At 39.5% G+C, this 20,177-nt stretch overlaps 1 protein-coding gene across 1 annotated transcript in view; it reads right to left on the bottom strand.

Annotated features, from left to right (window-relative positions):
• Positions 1 to 2,363: 2,363 nt before the first annotated feature.
• LOC146318907 (GDNF family receptor alpha-4-like) overlaps positions 2,364 to 20,177 on the bottom strand; it is a 33,660-nt gene continuing 15,846 nt past the window's right edge. The window contains exons 2-8 of the mRNA XM_084730310.1: positions 15,228 to 15,494; positions 15,011 to 15,103; positions 13,768 to 14,137; positions 10,179 to 10,288; positions 9,493 to 9,627; positions 6,973 to 7,109; positions 2,364 to 3,384 (exon numbers count right to left, since the gene is read on the bottom strand). Of these exons, the coding sequence (XP_084586436.1) occupies positions 3,184 to 3,384; positions 6,973 to 7,109; positions 9,493 to 9,627; positions 10,179 to 10,288; positions 13,768 to 14,137; positions 15,011 to 15,103; positions 15,228 to 15,494 (1,313 nt within the window). The 3' untranslated portion in view covers positions 2,364 to 3,183. The remainder of the gene's footprint in view (positions 3,385 to 6,972; positions 7,110 to 9,492; positions 9,628 to 10,178; positions 10,289 to 13,767; positions 14,138 to 15,010; positions 15,104 to 15,227; positions 15,495 to 20,177) is intronic.

Raw genomic sequence — 20,177 nt, 5'->3', positions numbered from 1 at the left:
CTTTGTACTGTGTGTCCTTATTAAAAGTTCAGTGTTCATATCAATAAACCATCATGTAAACAAGTTCAGCAGTGGGGGGCAATAAAAGTGTTACATACTGCCTCCTCAAGTGATATCCAAACATCTACGAATGATTTTTTGGCGAAATGTCTTTGGAAATGTTTAGTTCTGATCTGTTTGAAGACGGCAAAGTCAGTGGACTCCTCTTTGAAGTCACCCACCTGCAATTATTATAACTATAACAGTTTTTAAAGTAAAATAAATGTATAACAAAAATATAACATCCTCACAGAGCTCAGACAGGTTATTTCTTGCAAGATATTGCTCTGCAAAAACTTCACTATACTTCTCTTTACCTACATCCCTGCAGCTGCGTAATTTCACAAGAAAATGAGCCATAAGAGAAGAAAATCATTAACATCAGCAAAAGCTATTTCAGGCAGAGAGAATGGCTCAATGTGCTGCTCAATGATCAGAGCAGCCAGCAGGCTTTACAGCCTCCTGTGTCCGTCCCTATCGCCGCATCTCGCTCTCACAACATCTAAAGCACCTGATGGGGAAGGAAGGAGCACTAAAAACACACCTCCTAAGGATAAAAAAAAAAGTGAGAGGGTATGACAGCAGTAAATTGGCTATTTCCTCCCCTGAGCCTTATTCTAGACTTTCCCTGCATGCTGAGCAATTTGAATTGTGCTGTAATTGCTCATGTTGCTTTTCTCTGCTCGTCACTTCTACAATAGAATTTGATCTCATTACTTTTGCCCGTGGTTGAAATCTCAGCTATTCACCCTGCAATCTTAGAAATAAAGGTTCCAAAAGGGTTCTTCCTGGAAGGCTGACGTTCTACCCAGAACCATTTGCTTCTGAAGAACTCTTTTCTGAAGAAGGGGGTTTGTCAAGGGTGCTTTGTAAGACTAATGATATGTTCAGACTACTAACGACAAAGAATCAGGCTACAAGTCATTTTCAGTGGAAGCTGGCAACATATAGCCAGAAACTGACGTGTGACACTTGTTGCTGTGTGTCAGCAGTGACACGCAAGTTGAGTTAGCCTCAACTTTCCACAGCACTCAGTAACAATGTAGCCACATCTGGCCATTTTGTAGCTGTGTTGCTGGTAGTGTGAACATGCAGTAAGGCCCTGACTGTTCTGGTCTTGATTTGAATAGAAAGGAAACATGCAGCTGATGTCTTGGATGCTTGGGGTGCTTTGCGTTTTTACATGAGCACCCTGAAAGTTAACAGTTGCTTGGAAATAAAAATCATGAAGGATAAATCAGTGGTGGCTGTTGCTGGATACCCGGAGCTATATGTTTTTACCAACAGCAGCCTGGAGGCAAATTAGTGCCATACTTGAAATTTCTGGTAAGTTGTTTTCATTCATTTAAACTGTACTAATAAGTGGCAACACACAGTTCATGGTTTGTGTTAAGCTAATGTCAGCTGTCAACATCTCTGGGCAAACTGCCCTGTGATGTTTACTCTCTCTGAGGGTTTCACACAGATCTGTCTTTGCCTGTTTCCAGCGTTGTGTTTGGAAACAGCCTCTCCCCCTCAATCACAGCCAGAACCAAAGCCCTGTACCCATCCATTTTTATGCAGATGCTGCTAACTATCTGCTAACTAACTAACTAACATTGTAGAAGGTTAACTACTTCTAGCTAAGCAAAATAAAAGGTACAAATCTGAGTTTACTTCACAATAAAGAAATAAAAAAGCACAACAAGCTGCTGTTTTAACACAAAAGGGAGTGCAATGTGCATCACATTTTGCATTTTGCAGCCTGACAGATGTGCTCTGTGTGTAATTGGGGCCTAAAAGTTCCTTTAAGAATTTTTTCATCCAGCAAAGCCTTTTTAGGAGGAAGACTCCTTCAAGAAATGCTGAAATTCTTAAAGAACTCTTTCATTAAGGGTTCACCAAGGGTTCCTCCTACCATGATATCAAAGGTTTCATGGTAGAACCTACTGGGTGGCTTCTAGATAGAATCCTTGGAATATAAAAGGGTTCTCAGTAGAATCCTCTTGCTGGGTTCTAGATGAAACCTTTGGAATAAAAAAAGGTTTTAGGTAGAACCTCCAGGGTGGGTTCTTGTTTGCACCCTTAGAAGGTGTAAAGTTTTTGGACGGAACCACCAGAGAGGGTTCTGGATGAAACCATTACACCATAGGGGGTTCTCTGTAGAACCTCTGATAGGGAGTTGTGGCTGAAACCTTTCAGAGATGGTTATACGTATAAGCCTTTATGCTAGGGTCTTGGTAGAACCCTCTGAAAGGGTTCTAGGTGAAACCTTCATAAAAGGTTCTACCAGGAACCAAAAATGGTTCTCCTATGGGGACAAGCTAAATAACTAGTTCTGGTTCTAGTTAGCACTTTCATTTCTGAGGGATTAGGAGTAATAATAAGTGTCGTGTTAAGAGGAGAAGCAGCGCGGAGTGACTGTAGCTCTCTGCTTTATGGTGCACAAAGTGAGAAGAACCAAAGGTTGAAAAGATCCTTCATATCTAATGTGACAGCACAACTGGTTCATGTCTTATCACTTCCTTAAATGAGGCAATTTTAAAATTGCTACAAAGCAGTTTGAGTGTGGTGCAGTTTCTTATTAGCTTGTTGTAAAGTGGATTATCTTACTGAACCATAGTATGAAGGAGGGAGAGGAAGAGCCGAAGGGGCCAGCGGAGAAGCGGATGTGACAAGAGTCATGAAATAGAAATCAAAAGCCATGCCCGGCCCTGGTTGCAGTGGAGTGGACTGGTTATGGTTTTTGGGAGCGTGTATAGTGGATGTGGCCTTGGGCGATGTGCTTCTTGTTAAAAGAGGGGATGTACTTTGAGTGTAGAGCAAGCTCAAGATAGAGTATTTGCCCAGACAGCACTTCTAAATTCACCCATGCACTCATATATCTGCTCACGTTGGTTGCTTCGTTTCATAGGAGAGGACTGGAGCAAAGACGTGACAGATACTGCAGGAATACTGATATCTTTTAACTCTTGAGGAGGCAGTAATGAGAGAAACGGAACTGTAAAATAAAGTCAGGATATTTTAAAAATGGAAGAAAAAAAAACAAAGACAGAAAAGAAATTGAGCATTTCTTCCTCACAAATGTCCACTGTGGTTCATTCTGAGCGCTGTGATGGATTTTGAAAGTGGAGTAAAATATGAGCAGAGAATGAGATGGAGGCTTCAGTAGCTCCAACACTCCCAGTTCAGGATGAGTGTAGGCAACAGCAGTAATGGCAACATGGGCACTGCCCGGCTAGCTGCTCCCCGTTTACTCTCTCTGGCTCCCGATTCAATGTTAGAGTCCTTCTCCGAGTACGGCGGGATGACATTGAATTCCTCGCTTTCCTTCTCCTCTTGCTCCTCTTCCTCGCTGTCCTCCATCTGTAAAAGTGGGCAAAGAGTGATTCTTCCAATTAGGAGAAGTGGTGGAGCGTGTAGGATGCAAACTTCAAGAAGAAGTCTGCAACATTCACCTCAGAATTTAAAACTACACATAAAAACATCCTAAAGCTGCAGTCAAAAACACCAAGAAGCTAACCTGAACAAGACAAGCCATAATAGTTTTATATGTCTTAGTTATTTTTACTCCTCAAGTTTTTTTGTGGAGTTAAACGAGGAAGAGGAATATAAAGAATGCTAATTGTGATATTGTTGTTGCTGGTTCTTTTTTCTGTTTATTTTCCATATTGTTGATGGAGGAGTGTTGATAATTAAGTATCAAGAGGATGAACATTGTGGTTTATTGGTGGGGACTCTGAGGTTATTGAGTATTGATGGATTAGTATGGATTTGGGTGGGACAAGACAAGCATTTGGCTTCTTCCCACTCCATTTTGGAAATTAGTGTTTGTGTTGCTCGTTGAAGATATAATAACTCAACAAAATTTTTACTTCATTAGTTAGTAACATGCATTTTATAATGAGCCAACAACGATGAGTTTATACTTAATAGCCTGAATGCAATGTGTAATTAATTATTAGACTTTGCAGTGGTTATTACAAAATGCAACATTTGGTCCCTTTATTCCATGAAAATGTAATAATATGGCTCGTTATATAATAAACAACTAAAACAGGTGTCTTCATTCCTACAAATCATTATGAGATTATAACAATGTTTATTTTTATGCAGTCTAGCATGAATCATACAGACAAAAAAAATCACCTTCAAAGATATATTTAGTTCAATAGATAGGTCGTATATTTCTTTTGCCAAAACTGTCACTGAATTCCTCAGCTTTAAAACTACCACAGTGTAATAATTACAAAATGCAGGGAAATTTATTACATGTTGCTTTCAGAGAGTTTGTTACAAAATGCAGCAGATATTTGCAAAATGTGGTGTTACTACACAATGAACTGAAAGTTTCTTATTACTTTCTTATTATTATTATTTAATTATTATTAGTTATGTTACATAATGTGTTGTTACACACACTTACAATTCCTTATACTAATCATGAATATTTCCTGTATACTCCATGTTTCCTTTAATCTCTTTTTTAGGCCAAATCAGTCACACAAACCAGCCTCCTGGTGCACTGAAATGTTTGTAACAGTAATAAAATGGTAATATCAGTGCAAGTGCAGAAAGATACTTATATATCATCACACAGTAAGCCTGATTTTGAGGTATCTATAAAAAGCAATCATGTATCATTGTGGCTAAGAAAACAATAACCGTGTAATAACCATAACAATAACCGCATTGGCAGGAATCCCAGATCTAGATCAACACCGAAATCTATTTGATAATTACTTGGCTCAAAACCAATCTGTCCACCAAGATAAGTGTCACAGCTGACAGAAATACAAACACAACCACAGTATAAAGACATGATAGGAGTGGCCTTTGACCATCTGATTTCTGTCCCTCAACACACGCTCTTTAAAACAGAAGGACACTCAGCAGGAAGCCACATTTGCAGCTGTCGAGGGTGAAGCTGTGGGGCGGTGCTACTCTGTAAACAGGTAAACACACTCATTGTTCTCCACTCTCCACCATCTACAGCTGTGTATAGATTTCACCTCAGTATTTTTGACAAATTGTGATTGAAGAAATATAAAATGAAGACAACAAGTATTCTTTTTTTTCAATTAATCACTTCCTACTAAAATTGTGTTCATTGTAACATTTTGCAAAAGTAAAAAAAAATCATAAAATAATATCACGAACCCAGGTCAGCCTGGTCTTCCACATTTTAAGAGCTCACACAGCCAATAGCGGTCAGCTGGCGGTAAACATGATGTTGACTGCTGTGAGTGATTAATGGTTTAATAATGTATGTACTGATAACTGACGGTGGCTTATCAGGTGAATTATCAGTTAATTGTACTTAGTTTCTAATGGCAGTATCCACTAAATGGTTGTCCTAAAAAAATAATATTTCATATATAATAGTTCAATACAGTATTGAGCTTTATTGTGACAGATTAGCTTTATTGGTCATAATTGAAGGCTCTATGTTGCAGGAAATGGCACTTTAAGGTGTTAAAGGAGAAATCTGATATATTTACTGTAATAAATTATAGAATGACCATATGTCAGAGATCAAGGAAACATTTTAAGTTGAAATACTAATTTCTCTGACAGCAACACTGCAGCTGCCATGTCCCCCTCTGAAATTTCTATTCAAGGACATAACGGCTGTATTTGTTTGACAGTTTCATGTTAATTAGAAGACAGTTGGCAGTTATAAGCAGCTGATCAACTTACAGTGTAAGACTTGTTGTTGCTTGTTATTGTCAGTTTGTGTCCTATGCTCCTGTGGAGCTTCTGCAGACTGCATGAGCTTCAAGAGTAGGGGGAGGAGGAGGTGAGGGGGGGGCTATAGACCATAGATCATATATTAAATAGGATTTCAACCTATTTAATATACCATGTAAGGCTCCAACTTACTATTTGACTGCTGTACTCATTTCTGCACATGCAATTGCAACTTATTGCTCCTTTAATTAAATGAAAATCTGAATTAAATCTGAATTAATTAATTCAAACTTTTACTTTTACTTAAGACTAGACATCCATGGGTGTAAATAACGAAAAATAGTGAAAGCCTATGTAAATAATCAAAATAATATTTTATAGGGCTCAAAATTAGATATTATTTATGTATTTCACTGGTATTTAGACTTTAAATTATGAATAGTAACATAATTCAACAACTTTTTCCTGTTTACTGTTAAACCTTTTGCTGTTTTTCAGACATTCTTCTCAGTAAGTGCTTTGAGGAAGCCCTCAATACAGTGAAACCTCCACTTAAACTCACAGAGTCAGCTCAGACCCTTTTTTTATTCTAAGCTTTATATTTTTATAATTTTATTCAAAACAGCCTTGACATGTCACTGACATCAAGACAAAAGGAGATCACTTGTTGTTTCTCCGTTCTGTTGCAGCATAACAATCCATTTTTCAGTCTCCATTTTCAAATTTTAATGGGCAGCAGATTTGAGATTTTTCTCAAATCAAATTTAAAGTTTAATAACATCAACTGTTTTCTTACAAGAGACACTGGCTTTGTCGATGGAATGAAAATCTATCACCTCCACTTCAGTGCTACATAATAATGAAAAAACCTGAATGCATCATCTCTGAATAAACTGTATATCTGAGTGTCCATTATGCAGCCTACCAGTGGCAGGGTTTCACTACTGTAAGGGATTGTGGGAATGTAGAATGAGGAGGATTATAATGGTGAGAAAATAAAGAATATGGAGCAGATGGGTGTGCATACATGAATATTAACAGTAAGGGTTGAGTCTAATGCTGCAAACACCTACGGCTAATCCTCAGCCACAATGAGAGGCAGGGGTGGAGGACGGAGCTGCTGGGCGCGACTCTCTGCTACAGTCCCTGGTGGTGCTGAGGTGTTACCACCTGATACACAGTCAACCTCCTCTTCAATTCACCTTGTAGCAAGTGTTGAACTCTAGCATATGGTGAGACAGTGAAGAAGTGGAGAGCGCTTACACTGTTGAATTCAGGCAGAGTGTTAACGCTGACGTGGACTCTCTCCTGGTAGATGCGCGGGGAGGGCTGAGAAGCTGGCACAGGAGTGTTTTCCACAGGAGGAGGTGCAGAGATTCCCATGGAGCTGATGGCATTGCCTGAAACAGAAACAGCGGGGGCCATCTTCATTAGGTTTACATCGTTATTCATCCTTGAAGTATGGCCAAAATAGTGACTTTTATAAGCGTAGTTAGAGCTCCCAACTCTGTAAATACTGTGCATGATTGGGCCAAATACATTTGAATATTGGGTTAGAAAATTACTTTTATTTCTAAGCCACAAGTGGTGTGGGTGTAGGGATGATAGTATTGATAGGTTGGTCCACCACTTTGGTCCAAACTGATTTATCTCCACCACTCTTCAACTAAATTTGGTTCACACTCATGTCCTTGTGTGGTTGAATTGTAATAACTGGTGTTCCTCTGACTTTTCATCTCATGCCATCATCAGGTCAAAACTTTTTTTTGTCCAGTACTACTGTTTTTGATTTGACACCTGTCAAACTAAAGACATTCCCATCAAGATCAAGGTCAAAATTATTGTCATATATACACAGGTTTGAGCAAAATTATTTAGAAATGTAATCAGTGACTGAATATAGATTACATGGCAATTTTTGTAATCAGTAATATGATCCACTTGATTATCAAAAAAAGAAAAAAAAATGGTATGAATACTTTAGGATTACTTCAAAACCAAGAACTAAAAAACCTCACAGAACCACTAGCATGGCTGTAGGCTCTTTGTTTTGTTTGACCTTAAACATGACACAACTGCCCAACTGTACAGTGTATCTGGATCAAAGATCGTGGTGAAAATTTGACAAACAAATTGTAGTTTTATTTTATCTTGCATTGGGAAAAGGGAGGGATAAGGCGAGTAATTGTCTATGCTCCCTTTATTTTTCTATCTTCAATTTGCATTACTGTGGAGTCACTATTCATTTTACCCTATTAACACTAGAACTACACACTGAAAACAACCTGACTGGCTTCTGACCCTTATTCTTATTCTTTCAGTGCTACACAGCACATTTTACAGTAAGTTACTGTTGTACTTGAACTGTGCTTCTATCCCTTCATGCTCTTGCTGGTTTGGCAACAATTCAACAAGAAGCCACTTTGTGTTTATCAGATTTGGAGAACAGATTCATTGACTCCACATTCACATTTGGCAGCCAACCAGACATAAGGGAGAATGTCTCTTACCATTTATTTATTTATAAGAAAACATCACGGTTCAGTGGTATGCCCTCTCAATCATCAATTATGACCTAGCTCATCTAAATTCTGTATTAATGCACATTATAAAACACTCAGTTAGAAGATCAATTTAGGTTCTTCTCTGAATTGACAGCTAAGAGGCAACATTTCCTCTGTCATTATCTTGACACAGGAAGAAATGACAGTTATTGTAGATGAGTTATTTAACATTCCAATGAACAGTGTCTGACATTTGGAAATATTTGTCATTCAAATGACTGGACTGAATTGTAAGAATAGTCAAATGTTCGTGCTTATATGCAAAATGGAAACCGCAAATAATAATGATAATAATAATAACCAGCCTGGTCCCAGCAAAAGATAACATGTCAGTGTCTTATGCACTTACGCATTAAGGCTATATAATTTTATGCACAAATGTCAGAGAAAAAACAGCATATATATAAAAGTATAAAGAGTGAGAAAGTCTATGTATGGACACAGGAATTTCACCCAGAAGACCAATGTTTGTGTCCTCTGTAAAACTAAAATTAAAATTAAAAAAAAAAAAAAAATTAAAAAATAATGGTATATTTTGGCTGATTTGACTGCAGACCAAAAATGACCACCTCACAGTTATATGCCTCACCCAATCAGTAAAGTTGCATTTTACATCCATGTCTGTACACACGCACGCACGCACGCACGCGCACACACACACACACACACACATATATATCCATATATATAACCTGGACATTATCATGTCAAAGTGAAATTGACCTTTTGTCCTACTAGATATTTGTGTGAAAATTTGTCATAATTAACGAATGAAATCTTGAGTTACAGCCAAAAAACGTTTGACCTTTAACAACCAAAATCGAATCAATTCATCTTTGAGTCCAAGTGGACGTTTGTATTAAATTTGAAGAAATTTCGTCAGGGCATTCTTGAACTATAGAGTTCAGAGGAGTGGAACAGACAACCCAAAATATTATACCTCCAGTCACAGCTGTCTCCAGCAAAGAAGCATAACGCCAAGATGAAAAAATTAAACACTAAATGTAACATCATCTTTGCTACAATATAAACATCCATAAAATCAGAATTTGAGCTTGAAAGACACCTGTGTATGTTCATACAGCTTCTATCCTGGAAACTTCACATATTTCATACAGGAAACTCACAAATTGTTACTACTATGTTGTTACTCACTTTGGACATGCAGCCCTGAAGGTATATTACACTGCATGCTGCAGCCTCATGATGTTTTACTCACGAAGACATATGTTGTTGCTGAACATATGCAGGATGCGCTGACAGCCCTGCCATTCGTTCCCGCTGCCATCACATGTGCACCACTGGGACACTTCTGTGCTGCTGTTACTCACATAGTTGGGAGTCATGATGGTGCCTGGTTATATAAAGAAGACAAAAGTCATATTACAGGTGCAACTTTACAAACTTCTTAAGTAATATTTCCCTGAGGCAGAAGATTTTCATTTCTAGCACACACACCTCTATAGAAAGTAAGACGCTGTCTACCCAACAATATTAGTCCCCTGGGGATCCAGTGTCACCAGTCTTCCAGCTCTCGATGTTGATAATTGCAGGTACACAAAATTACTTTTTGAAAAATACAGCGTGGGAGACAAAAGGAAATAATATTACCTGGATCATTCTGTAGAGCTGCTGGAAGTGCAATTTTTAAATCAAATTTCCTAAAGTGATGCTGACTGGATCCCCAGAGCTGCAGCTTTTGGCAGGTGACCATTTATGAACCCCTGTAGAGTTATTTTGTGCAACAAAATCAAAATGACATAAGCCGACCATCAATGTTAGACACTATATGATGATTTCCAATAACGATTCCACTGAACCACATTCTGTCAGTCGGTTTTTTATTCACAGCTACTCCCTCTGTTAGCCTCGTCTACCTCTTTAATTTCTTTTCTTCCAGCTTACCTATGAGTCCAGCGTAGGCCTTCAGGCACATGGCTCTGCTCTCTCGTATACAGCCGGAGGCAGACAGAGGGGAGGGCTGGCAGTTGTGTTGGAAATCAGCAAGCCTGGATCTGAAACACACACACACAGAAATACAACACACACACACAGAAAAACAGGAGAGAGGACTGTTTTTCATGTGTCAGCATGGAGAAACAGAGTATGCATTTTAAAATGTTTTTACAATTTCATATTGGGATTTGGGGTCGAGCTGAAACAAAAACAACACAAACCACAGCGGAGTATAAGAGAAACAGATAGCTGTGCACTCAGTCGTAAAACCATATGTTGCATTAAATCCATATGTTGTTTTAATGCAACTCAAGATAATTTCAGTACTCCACCAACAGCTCCATCTTCTATGGTATGGTCCTGTTTCAGAAGGCAGGCATAGTGAAAAGTTTGTCGTGTCTGAGATGAGGGAAACACTGGGTTTTTCATTTCAGAAAGATAACCTGTTCATTGGCAAGTTTTTTTCAATAAACTCTTACTTTCTCTCTGATTCCTGCAAAGCCTGAAGGAGCTGTCTGAAATAGTTTCATTTCCTCATTCGTACAGTTGATATCAAAGTGTATATCAAAATGCATCAAGCACCCACACATGACTGGATCGCTCTGCACCGGCTGTCCCATTGCCTTCCTATGGAGGGAGCAGTGGTGCACGTGGCACTGCTACCTTTAGCAAGGCGCACCGCTCAAATTTGCCCCCGAGCACTGCACTCAAAGTTAATTTTTACTTTGACTTCTTTTGCAGCTGACCTTTCAAAGTGCGACCAAAACCTAACAAGGTGTTTTTGTCCCTAAACCTAAACAGAACTTAATCACAACATTGTCCCATTATAAAACATAATTAGTTTGTACAATATGCACAAAGACAAAGTGATGTGTACAAATCTCTGGAGAGTTTCGTAAATCTTGCATTCCCTTCTAGATGGCTGAAAGTGATGAAAGAAAAGTGCTTACGAGTTCCCAAATTCTGTAAAACAACGTTAGAACCATGTCATGAACTTGCCAGTAAACAAAATGCATAGCAAAATGTCAGCAGTCAGTCAGATCGTCCACAGTCCTTTACCGTCGTAACGTGGTGGTAGTTTATCCCTTCAAAGATGCTGTAAGGCGGGTATTTTGTTCCATTTTTAACTTGTTATCTTTTGCGAGGCAGCTGGCTTCATGAGATCATGCAAGAATCCATATTGCAAGGCTTCAGTTTATCCATTTTTGTCCACAACAAAAGTGGTGCAGCCCAATCAGCATCCTAGGAAGAACTACTAGCAGCTACAGGGTGTAGTTTGAGGTGTGACGACAGCAATGAAGTGTCCATGGAAGGGACGCGTCTCTAACAAACAATGGTGACTCCTGAAGAGGTTAGTGTAGATACTGAGATAGCATCAATTATACCACAACTGGAGAGTATTTCTTCATTGAAAGAAAAGTAAAGAAAGGCACTGAAGGATTTTTTCAACAGAAAGGATGTTTGGCTTTGGCAATAGTGGGAAGCAGCGGTGGCTGCAGCGTTGGAACAGCTAACTCCCCATCCTCCACCCAAAAAAACAACAGCATCATCCGACAGCAATGTTTCACTGTAGACATCGTCTTATTCTAATTTGGTAGACATGTTGAACCCTAGTTTGATCCATATTTTCATTGTCACTTGCTGCCCCCTGCATTTTATACATGTCAGGTTACAGCTAATGAATCTATTTAAAAATCAAATGTAACAGGCCACTGTCATCACACATGTCAAAGCAGTTTTACTTCCCTACAATATTGGCACTGAGGCTGAGGACGATATCCTCAGTGCACCTACTCTCAGAGGTTTAGGGGGTGTAGATGGTGAAGTTCATGGTTATTCTGTTAAACATGCACACACAGTCACATCCACAGTCATTTGTAACAGAATCACTCCCTGAATGATCTAAAGCAGATCTATAATCCTGTACATCTTGAGCTAAAACTGAAGATACTGTGTGAAAGTGATGAGTGTTTCTGTGCTTTTCCCAGGTTTTCAGAGGAAACACATGGCAGCCATGTGTGTGAAACAGAAGAACCTCCTGTCAGCTGCAGTTAACAGTCCTCTCTCTTCTTGTTTTAAATCCGTTACTAATACCACAGAGCGGGGATTTCTGATGACCTTCTCAGTTTCAAATAACTCTTAAGTATTTTGTCTCTTATCATTAATGACCTCTGTAACATTTATACACAGACTGGACTGTAATTAATGTAAGCAAGTCCTCCACTTTTGTGAACAACGTAGAGGGAGTGCAGACTAAAATTAGCCTCTTTTTAATCATACTGATGAGCAGGGTGAGGCCCTAAATTCTGGACCACTAAAAGCACACTGCTCTGAGACCCCATCCCTCTTTTCTGTGTGAAAGTAATTAATTTAGTTTTATTTTGACACCCGCATGGTTTATATCCCTGTTTACATCAGCTAGTGGTCTTCTTCCCTGCATTTGCAGATGCATAGCAACAGCATTGACATGTTACATCTACCAAATGTTGATCAGTGGAATAGTGAAAAACCAATATACAGCAGTGTGCTGGAATGTATATTTAGTTGCTAGCATGCTAACGTGCATTCGTGTGCATCCATGAGCTACTCGTGGAAAGTATAATAATTAGTGGACATCACCCATAGTGTGGTGGCTCTGACCATCACCAGTGCTGAACTCCCCAAAAATGGGAAAAGAGGTGGAGCATGGGTTGAGCTGAGTGACTAGCCATCAGTGATGGTACCCATCTCTCACTCAAAGCATGTCAAGGCATGTCTTTAATCATGAATAACACAAAGGGGTGAGTTATATAACCCCCAGTACAGCTGTCAAGAAGAAATTAGCTATAGAGACCTGCTGTAAAGTTGGCCATTTTAATATGGGAATCTATGGGGATTTAGTTGCTTTTGGAGGCAGCCTCAAGTGGCCATTCAAGGAACAGCAGTTTTTGTCAGTTCGGCACTGACTTCACTCTTCAGCTGCAGAGATCGGCGCTTGATGCTATTACAGCACAAGATAAAAGCTGAAACATTTGTAGATTAATTCCAGCCTCTTAAATGTGCGAATTTGCTGCTTTGATGGGCATATTTCACTACTTTCTGACCAAACACTGAATTGAGAAAATAATCATCAGGTCAAGTGATAAATTAAAATGATTGTTAGCTGCAGCCTACCTGGGATTCAAACAAAACAGAGACCTACTCATGAAAACACTGCTCAGTAGTCCAACTAGTGGTTGAACACACAACATTGTGTCTTTAATATTGCTGTATTTTTGTAGTTTTTCATTCAATATGGATTGGAGTAAACTTTCAATATCTCAGCACCTCTAATGATGGATTTTATAAAAGTGTACGTTTTAATTTACACAAATAGGACATTCATTCTTACTGTCCTTCAATTGTTGGTGCTGAGTTTGAGTTATAAGTTAAACATATATAGTGATTTGGGATCAGTGTGTTTTAGATGGGTGAAATATATGAAAATGTCAAGGCATGTCAAGCTACCTATAAAGAGTGGGACAGGCCTCAGCCTCAGATGTACAAACATCAGTCTTACCTACAGAGCTCATCTCTGGAGCAGTAGTTCTGGAGGCTGAGACAGTTGGGCTTCCCCACTCTTTCCTCCCCTCTCCCATTTTCCTCATAGGAACACGATGGGACGATGGTTTTCCTCCGGCGCTCCCCACACAGAGTGTCAGAGCAGGGACAGAAGAGCAGAGCAAAGCTGTACTCCTCTGGCACGCGCTCCAGGAAACGCCGCAGGGCTTTGTGGCATTTCTGGCGGTTACAGCTGTTGTCAGAGACTGTTGCTCGTTTGGTGCAGGCCACAACATATTCTGACCTCAGGGAGCCACATTTCTCATACAGGCCGCAGTCCTGTGCGGCCTTCAGACACTGGTTCTGGCCGTCCACAGAAAGAGTAGAAGCTGGTGGCCGTCAGGAAGAAAACAGTGAAATAATCAGGAAATAAAAATTATGACAATGAACTGGGTGCCAAACTTTTAAAGGGATAGTTCAGATCATTTGATGTGACATTGCAGGAGGTACTTCAGTCAGTGCATTACTACAGTAGATGGAGGTTGGCATGCCCCCAGTATATAGAAGCAGAGAGAGGCACCAGCACGGGGGCTAAGCAATGTACTGGTGTGGACAGAGTCAGCAACAAAACATATTTTACCACTTAAAAAAACAATATCAATTTAATTGTAGACAGACAGCCTTTTCTGATGGGAAAAAGCTGTTATATATGTCAAATATTGCTCTCTCCAAACCAACCAAACTCCATGAGAGAAATAAGTTGTTTTACCAGACAAAACTCAGGGGTTGCTGGTCTATCACTGCCTCCATTGGTTAGTTTGTTTGTGTTATTGCATGGTTTCGGTGAATCTGGGCTAACCTTTTAAAACGCTGAAGTCAAACACAAATTAACTAACAAATAGAAGCGGTGGTAGACGAGCAATGTGTTGTGTGAGGAAAAATTGCTAATTTTGCCTTTGTGTTTGGTTGGGAGTGCTGTATTTAGCTCAGATAATGACAATTTCTGGTCAGAAAAGGCTGTCTGATGGAAAGTAAAGCTGTGAAAATAAATAAAGAATACACTTAAACTGATGTTTGTTTGTTTTTTTAAGTGGACCTTTTTTTAAGTGGCTAAAATACATTTTGTTGCTGACCCTGTCCATAACAGTACTATGCCTCGTTTCGGTGCCCATGCCCCTCTCTGACTATTGATAAGTACCTACTACAATCCCATATCGAGTAATCCATACTATCTCTTTATAGATCTGTGATAAGACAAATACCTGCCATGATGGAGGCCATACGTGACATCTCAATGTTTCTCACCAGATTTACCCGCAGTTCTTCATATGGAGAAACTTCATACTCATCATATGCTGAAACAACAGTGAAGGGTTTTGTTACACGGATGATGCAACTGAGAATCCAAAACGCCCCTCCTCACACACACACACACACACACACACACACACACACACAGATGACAATGTTTAAACCCACCTGCAAATCTCACTGTCCAGTAGACCCTGAGGCAGTGTTCCTCCCTGCGAGAGCCACGCTGACACTTGCACACTTGAAGGGGACGGTAATGCTGTAAGGAGTTCTGGGCCTCCAGGCACTCGAGGCGGGCGTCTGGTCCGAGGGGGGCCACGGCCTCCTCAGCTGCACAGTACTCCAGCAGGCGATAGAGCACCATGCAGGACTGCTCCTGGATGCAGCCCTGCTCCGCCACCAGACAGTCTAAGGATGCAGATACTGGCACACTACCTGGAGGAGAAGAGAGGATGATACTGTCAACATTACCATCAGTATGTGGTTTGCTATTTTGTGAAAAGCAGTTGAATTTATGGTTTCATAATCTAGTATCAGTCCTTAAAGGGATAGTTCTTAATATTTGATGTAGGGTTGTATGAGGTTCTTATCAATAGTCAGTGTATTACCTACAGTAGATTGCAATCAGCATGCCCTCGGTTTGGAGAAGCAGAGACGAGTACCACCACAGTAACTAAGCAATGAACTGCTGTGGACGGGGTCAGCATCAAAACATTTTTGCCTCCTAAAAAAATCTATATCAGTTTAAGTGTAAGCTATTTTTAGAACATTTTCACGACTTTACTATGCAAGGTAAAAGCACTGATATTGCCTTTGGAGTTTGGTTGGTTTGGAGAAAGTCCTATTTGGCTTGTATAAAAGCATGTTGGAAAAGGCTGTCTGATGGCCAAGTAACGCAGTAAAAATATTCCTGCATCTCTAACCTCCGATATTCTCCAATATTTATGCTTCTCTAGCTAATACACTGACTCTGAAAGAAAAATCTTGCTTTCTTCTTTTTAACAGGCTATAACAAAACTTTACCTGAGAAAATGTAAACTCTCTTGGGAAGCTCTTCCAGTCTTCCAGAACCGCTGTTGGCAGGCATTAAGAATAACCATATATAAATATCCTATCTTCTCTCTAATAGTCTTGTTTGCTTATGTAAGTAGGGGAGTAGAGGGATTCATATTAGACTGTTTCATAACAAGTTAAAATTCCTTATAGTATGTTTAAGCTAAACAGGCTCAAATTAAGACAGCAGAACAAGTTGAGTGCACTCCATAGACCCTCCTCTGCACTACAGGTTACTATAATATCCATCTTTGCAGATTAAATTGAAAGTACACAAGTGTAATAGAGGAGCAACGTGGGCGAAAAGCTCAGTGTTCCTCACAGAAGCACAGGAGTCTCTTGGATAATTTAACAACACTATGGGGTTACGTTACGGTTATAATTATTTCATAATTATTTCTTCATCTCCTTGGTGGGACTCCTTGCTGACTTCTCTCCTAACGTTTTGATGTACACAGTCTCACAGTGTACCTTTACCTTTTTATTCATGCCCCATATTTTTTCAGCCCAGTGTCTCAGTGTCTGTGCTGATGAAAGTTAGATAAATTATGAAATGCTCCAGTTGCCACTCGTCTCACATTGGGGTACTATTTTAACAGTATATATCAAAACATATCATCCGATAAATGTCAATCCTCAGAAGCAACTTTTTTTCATTTCTTCGTACTATGCCCCAATGTTGCATCTTTTTGGTCTGATATCTTCAAAAACATCTCAGGAACCTTCACTAATTATTCTTAACACCTTGCATGTAGAAGTTCCTGAGATGTAACCTATGTTACACACTGTTCCATTTTATTTAATGAGTAAATGAGTGAGAGGGGGATGGGAGTCAGAGGAACGGGAGAGGTTTAGAAAAATAAGGAAGATTAAGAAGGAAGATAAAGGTATGAAACTGCTTCTCCTAGACTACCTTATCTGAGTTCTGTTTCTATTCCTAGATTCAGATTTTTCTTGTCTCTTTTATTTTCTATATTATTAAATATTATGAAATTTGTTATTTCCTTTATTCTGAAAATTTCTCCTTTCCCTTTTAACTTGCTTATTTTTTTGCCTCTGGTCTGGTGACAAACACAGCTAGAGGCATTATGTCTTCAGTTTGTCTGTCCATCCATCTGTCTTTCCGTCCCATTTTTGTGAACATGGTATCTCAAGGACGCCTGGATGGAATTTCTTCAAATTTGGTCCAAATGTCCACTTTGACATCAGGATGAACTGATTACAATTTGGGGGTCAAAGGTCAAGGTCATGTGACCTCGGAAAACATGTTTTTGACCATGACTCAGTTTCAACTGAGTCAAGTTCATAAGCTAGTTGTGACTAAATTTCACACAAATATCTACTGGGATAAAATGCTGATGATAAATGATTATATCCAAATTAGTCAACCAGTCAAGTTGCTGTTTACATCCATGTCTGTCCAGACTCATAATATATGTAGTGAAGACTTCAAATGAATCACTATGCATGTATCATCAAAGTGAAGTTTTTCCACTGAGAAACATGCTGCCTTCACATAGAGACAGTTTTTACAAGAGTACAGTACAGGACTGATAGAGAGAGGCAGAACATTGTGATATCACAGTGAAGTTGACCTTTGACCCTTTGAATATAAAATATAATCACCACATCATTTTAGAAACTCAGGTGAGGAGAGTTGGCAGTGACTACAAGGCAGGTGGTAGTGGCAGGGTCTGGACATCTGGTGGAATGTGGGGGAACAGAGAGATCCATAGTGACAACAGTAACCACCAAAATCTAATCAGTTCATCATTAAGTCCAAATGGATGTTTGTACCAAATTTGAAGGAATATCTCAAGGTGTTCTTGAGATATTGCATTCACAAAACAACCACATAATGCCTCTGGCCACTGCTGTGTTTGGCACAGTAGCATAAAAATACACTTAATACCTTTTATTAAATTCCCTCTGAATCTTCAGTACACATATTATATGAATCTGGACAGACTTAGATGTAAACTGAAACTTGACTGGTTCGTGGAGGCATAAAACTGTAAGGTGACAACAGTTTTATATTGAGGATGAGTTAGCCTCATCTTTCTTATCACAGGCCATAGTGCAGGGGGATACAGCGAACTCAATACATGCTGTCATACTGTATGTTTACAGAAAGTTTATCAATCTATTGTGCCGTCTTGTCAAGTTTCAAATCTTTCTGTTGTTGATCCTTGGCTTATCCTCGCTCCTGCACCTTTTTTTAAATTGCATTCTGTTGTATAAGATGGAGAATTTGGTGATATGTTGTTTGGTCTGTTCAAGTGCTTCTTAGAAATGTGTGCATCCAAGACTTGAGGGTCAGCTGCCAAACATTACTGCATTCAGAAGTTAGGCTGAAAATAAAACCCACAAGACCAAATGGAGATGCTGTGAGCAGAGAATTAGTTAGTTTCCTGCATCTAAAAGGATGCTGTTTGACAGCCAACTCTCAAGTCTTGGATGCCTCTTGGATCTTCCTGCAAATACTTGAAGGGGCATTTCCAAAATAGCCCGTTCCCATGTGACAATAATAACATTTTGGCTGAAAAAGTAAAGACTACATGATGTTCACTCTGAGGGATTACCTTCCTTAAGCAAGTGGAGTTATCTTGCTCTAACTGTAACATTATGGTCTGAATACAAACTAATAGCGGCCTGGAAAGTAAAAACGCTTTATTCAGTCCAAAAACCTGTGATACGCTATTGAAAATAATTGCTATGTCAAATATACAGGATAAAACAGGCTAAAAGATGTAAAAACACTGGTGCGGCGCTTGTGCATTGTGCATGTGACATACTTAGTATCAGAGACATGTACTCAATGCACTGCTGTTGTTATTTTAAAAGGACACATGAACAGCTGGGGGCAAAACCTTTTGCAGCAGGGTCCTTTCCACTTGGAACAAGCTTTTCACCAATGTCAGACACTGTCTCCACATGCAACACTAGAGACAAAACCAATTTATTCAGCACAGTCCATCTTTTTCCCCACCGAAACAATATACTTTTACTTCCAATTTTGCTTTCAGACAGAGACTCAACTTCGATATCACGATCGAGACAGTGTCTCATATCAAAGGTCCACTACGAGGATGTTTTCCACCCTGAAGTTCCCCCCGACAAATAGTCTGAGGCAAACACTTCTCATCTGACAGACACATCAGCACGTCCTGCACCTACAAAATATGCTGTTTGAAGATATTGTAGAATTACATCAGCCATATATTTACTTAAAAAGGATTCATCCCAATAAAAGGGTTGTTCACATTTTTGTGGGATTTTTGTGAAGTGGAATACTTATCCACAATCAGTGTATTACTAACAGTAGATGGCGGTCTGGAGAGGCAGAGAGGAGTACCAGCACAGAAGCTAAGCAATGTGCTGATGTGGATAGGGTCAGCTGCAAAAGGTATTTCAGCCACTTTAAAAAGGTCCAACTAAAAAAATCAAGTGCAACTACAAGTTTAAGTGTACGTTATATTTAGAATGTTTTCACCACTTTAATTTGTCATCAGGCAACCTTTTTTAATTTCAGACCACTATCATATGAGCCAAATATTGCTCTCTCAACCAGACTGCAAAAACAGTCATTTTACATCACAGAACAGGAGGAGTGGCTGCCTCCATCTATTAGTTTGGCCTACACGACAGCGGATTCTACTCAAAAAAGACAGCGAAGTCAAACACTTAAAGTATTCTAAACTGATTTCTTTGGTGGACCTTTTTTGGGTGACTAAAGCCCCTTTTACACAGGACAAAAAATGCTAACACCCACAAACATCTGGCTTGTGTCTTCAGTAGGACAGACAATCAGCACTCAGCTCCAAGATAAATGGCTTTGCATTTGTCAAGGATATTTATCGACTCCAGTTCCAATTGTCAGTGACGTAAACATGACACCCACTAATTTTCAGCACTTTTCAGCAAAGGCAGTGAAGGACTGCCGCCTTGGTTGGGAACTTCTGCGACTCTTTTGCTCCTTTTTAATACAAGTGCTCCATGGCTGAACTCAGCTTTACTTGGCACATCAGCTGGAACATTTTATTTCGTATAAATTCTTTACATTCC

Source organism: Lutjanus erythropterus, chromosome 11, assembly GCF_056507025.1.
Source record: "Lutjanus erythropterus isolate fLutEry1 chromosome 11, fLutEry1.hap2, whole genome shotgun sequence".
NCBI classification, from domain to species: Eukaryota; Metazoa; Chordata; class Actinopteri; order Lutjaniformes; family Lutjanidae; genus Lutjanus; species Lutjanus erythropterus.
Note: the sequence above shows the minus strand (reverse complement) of the source record. Positions and strands in the feature narration are given on the sequence as shown.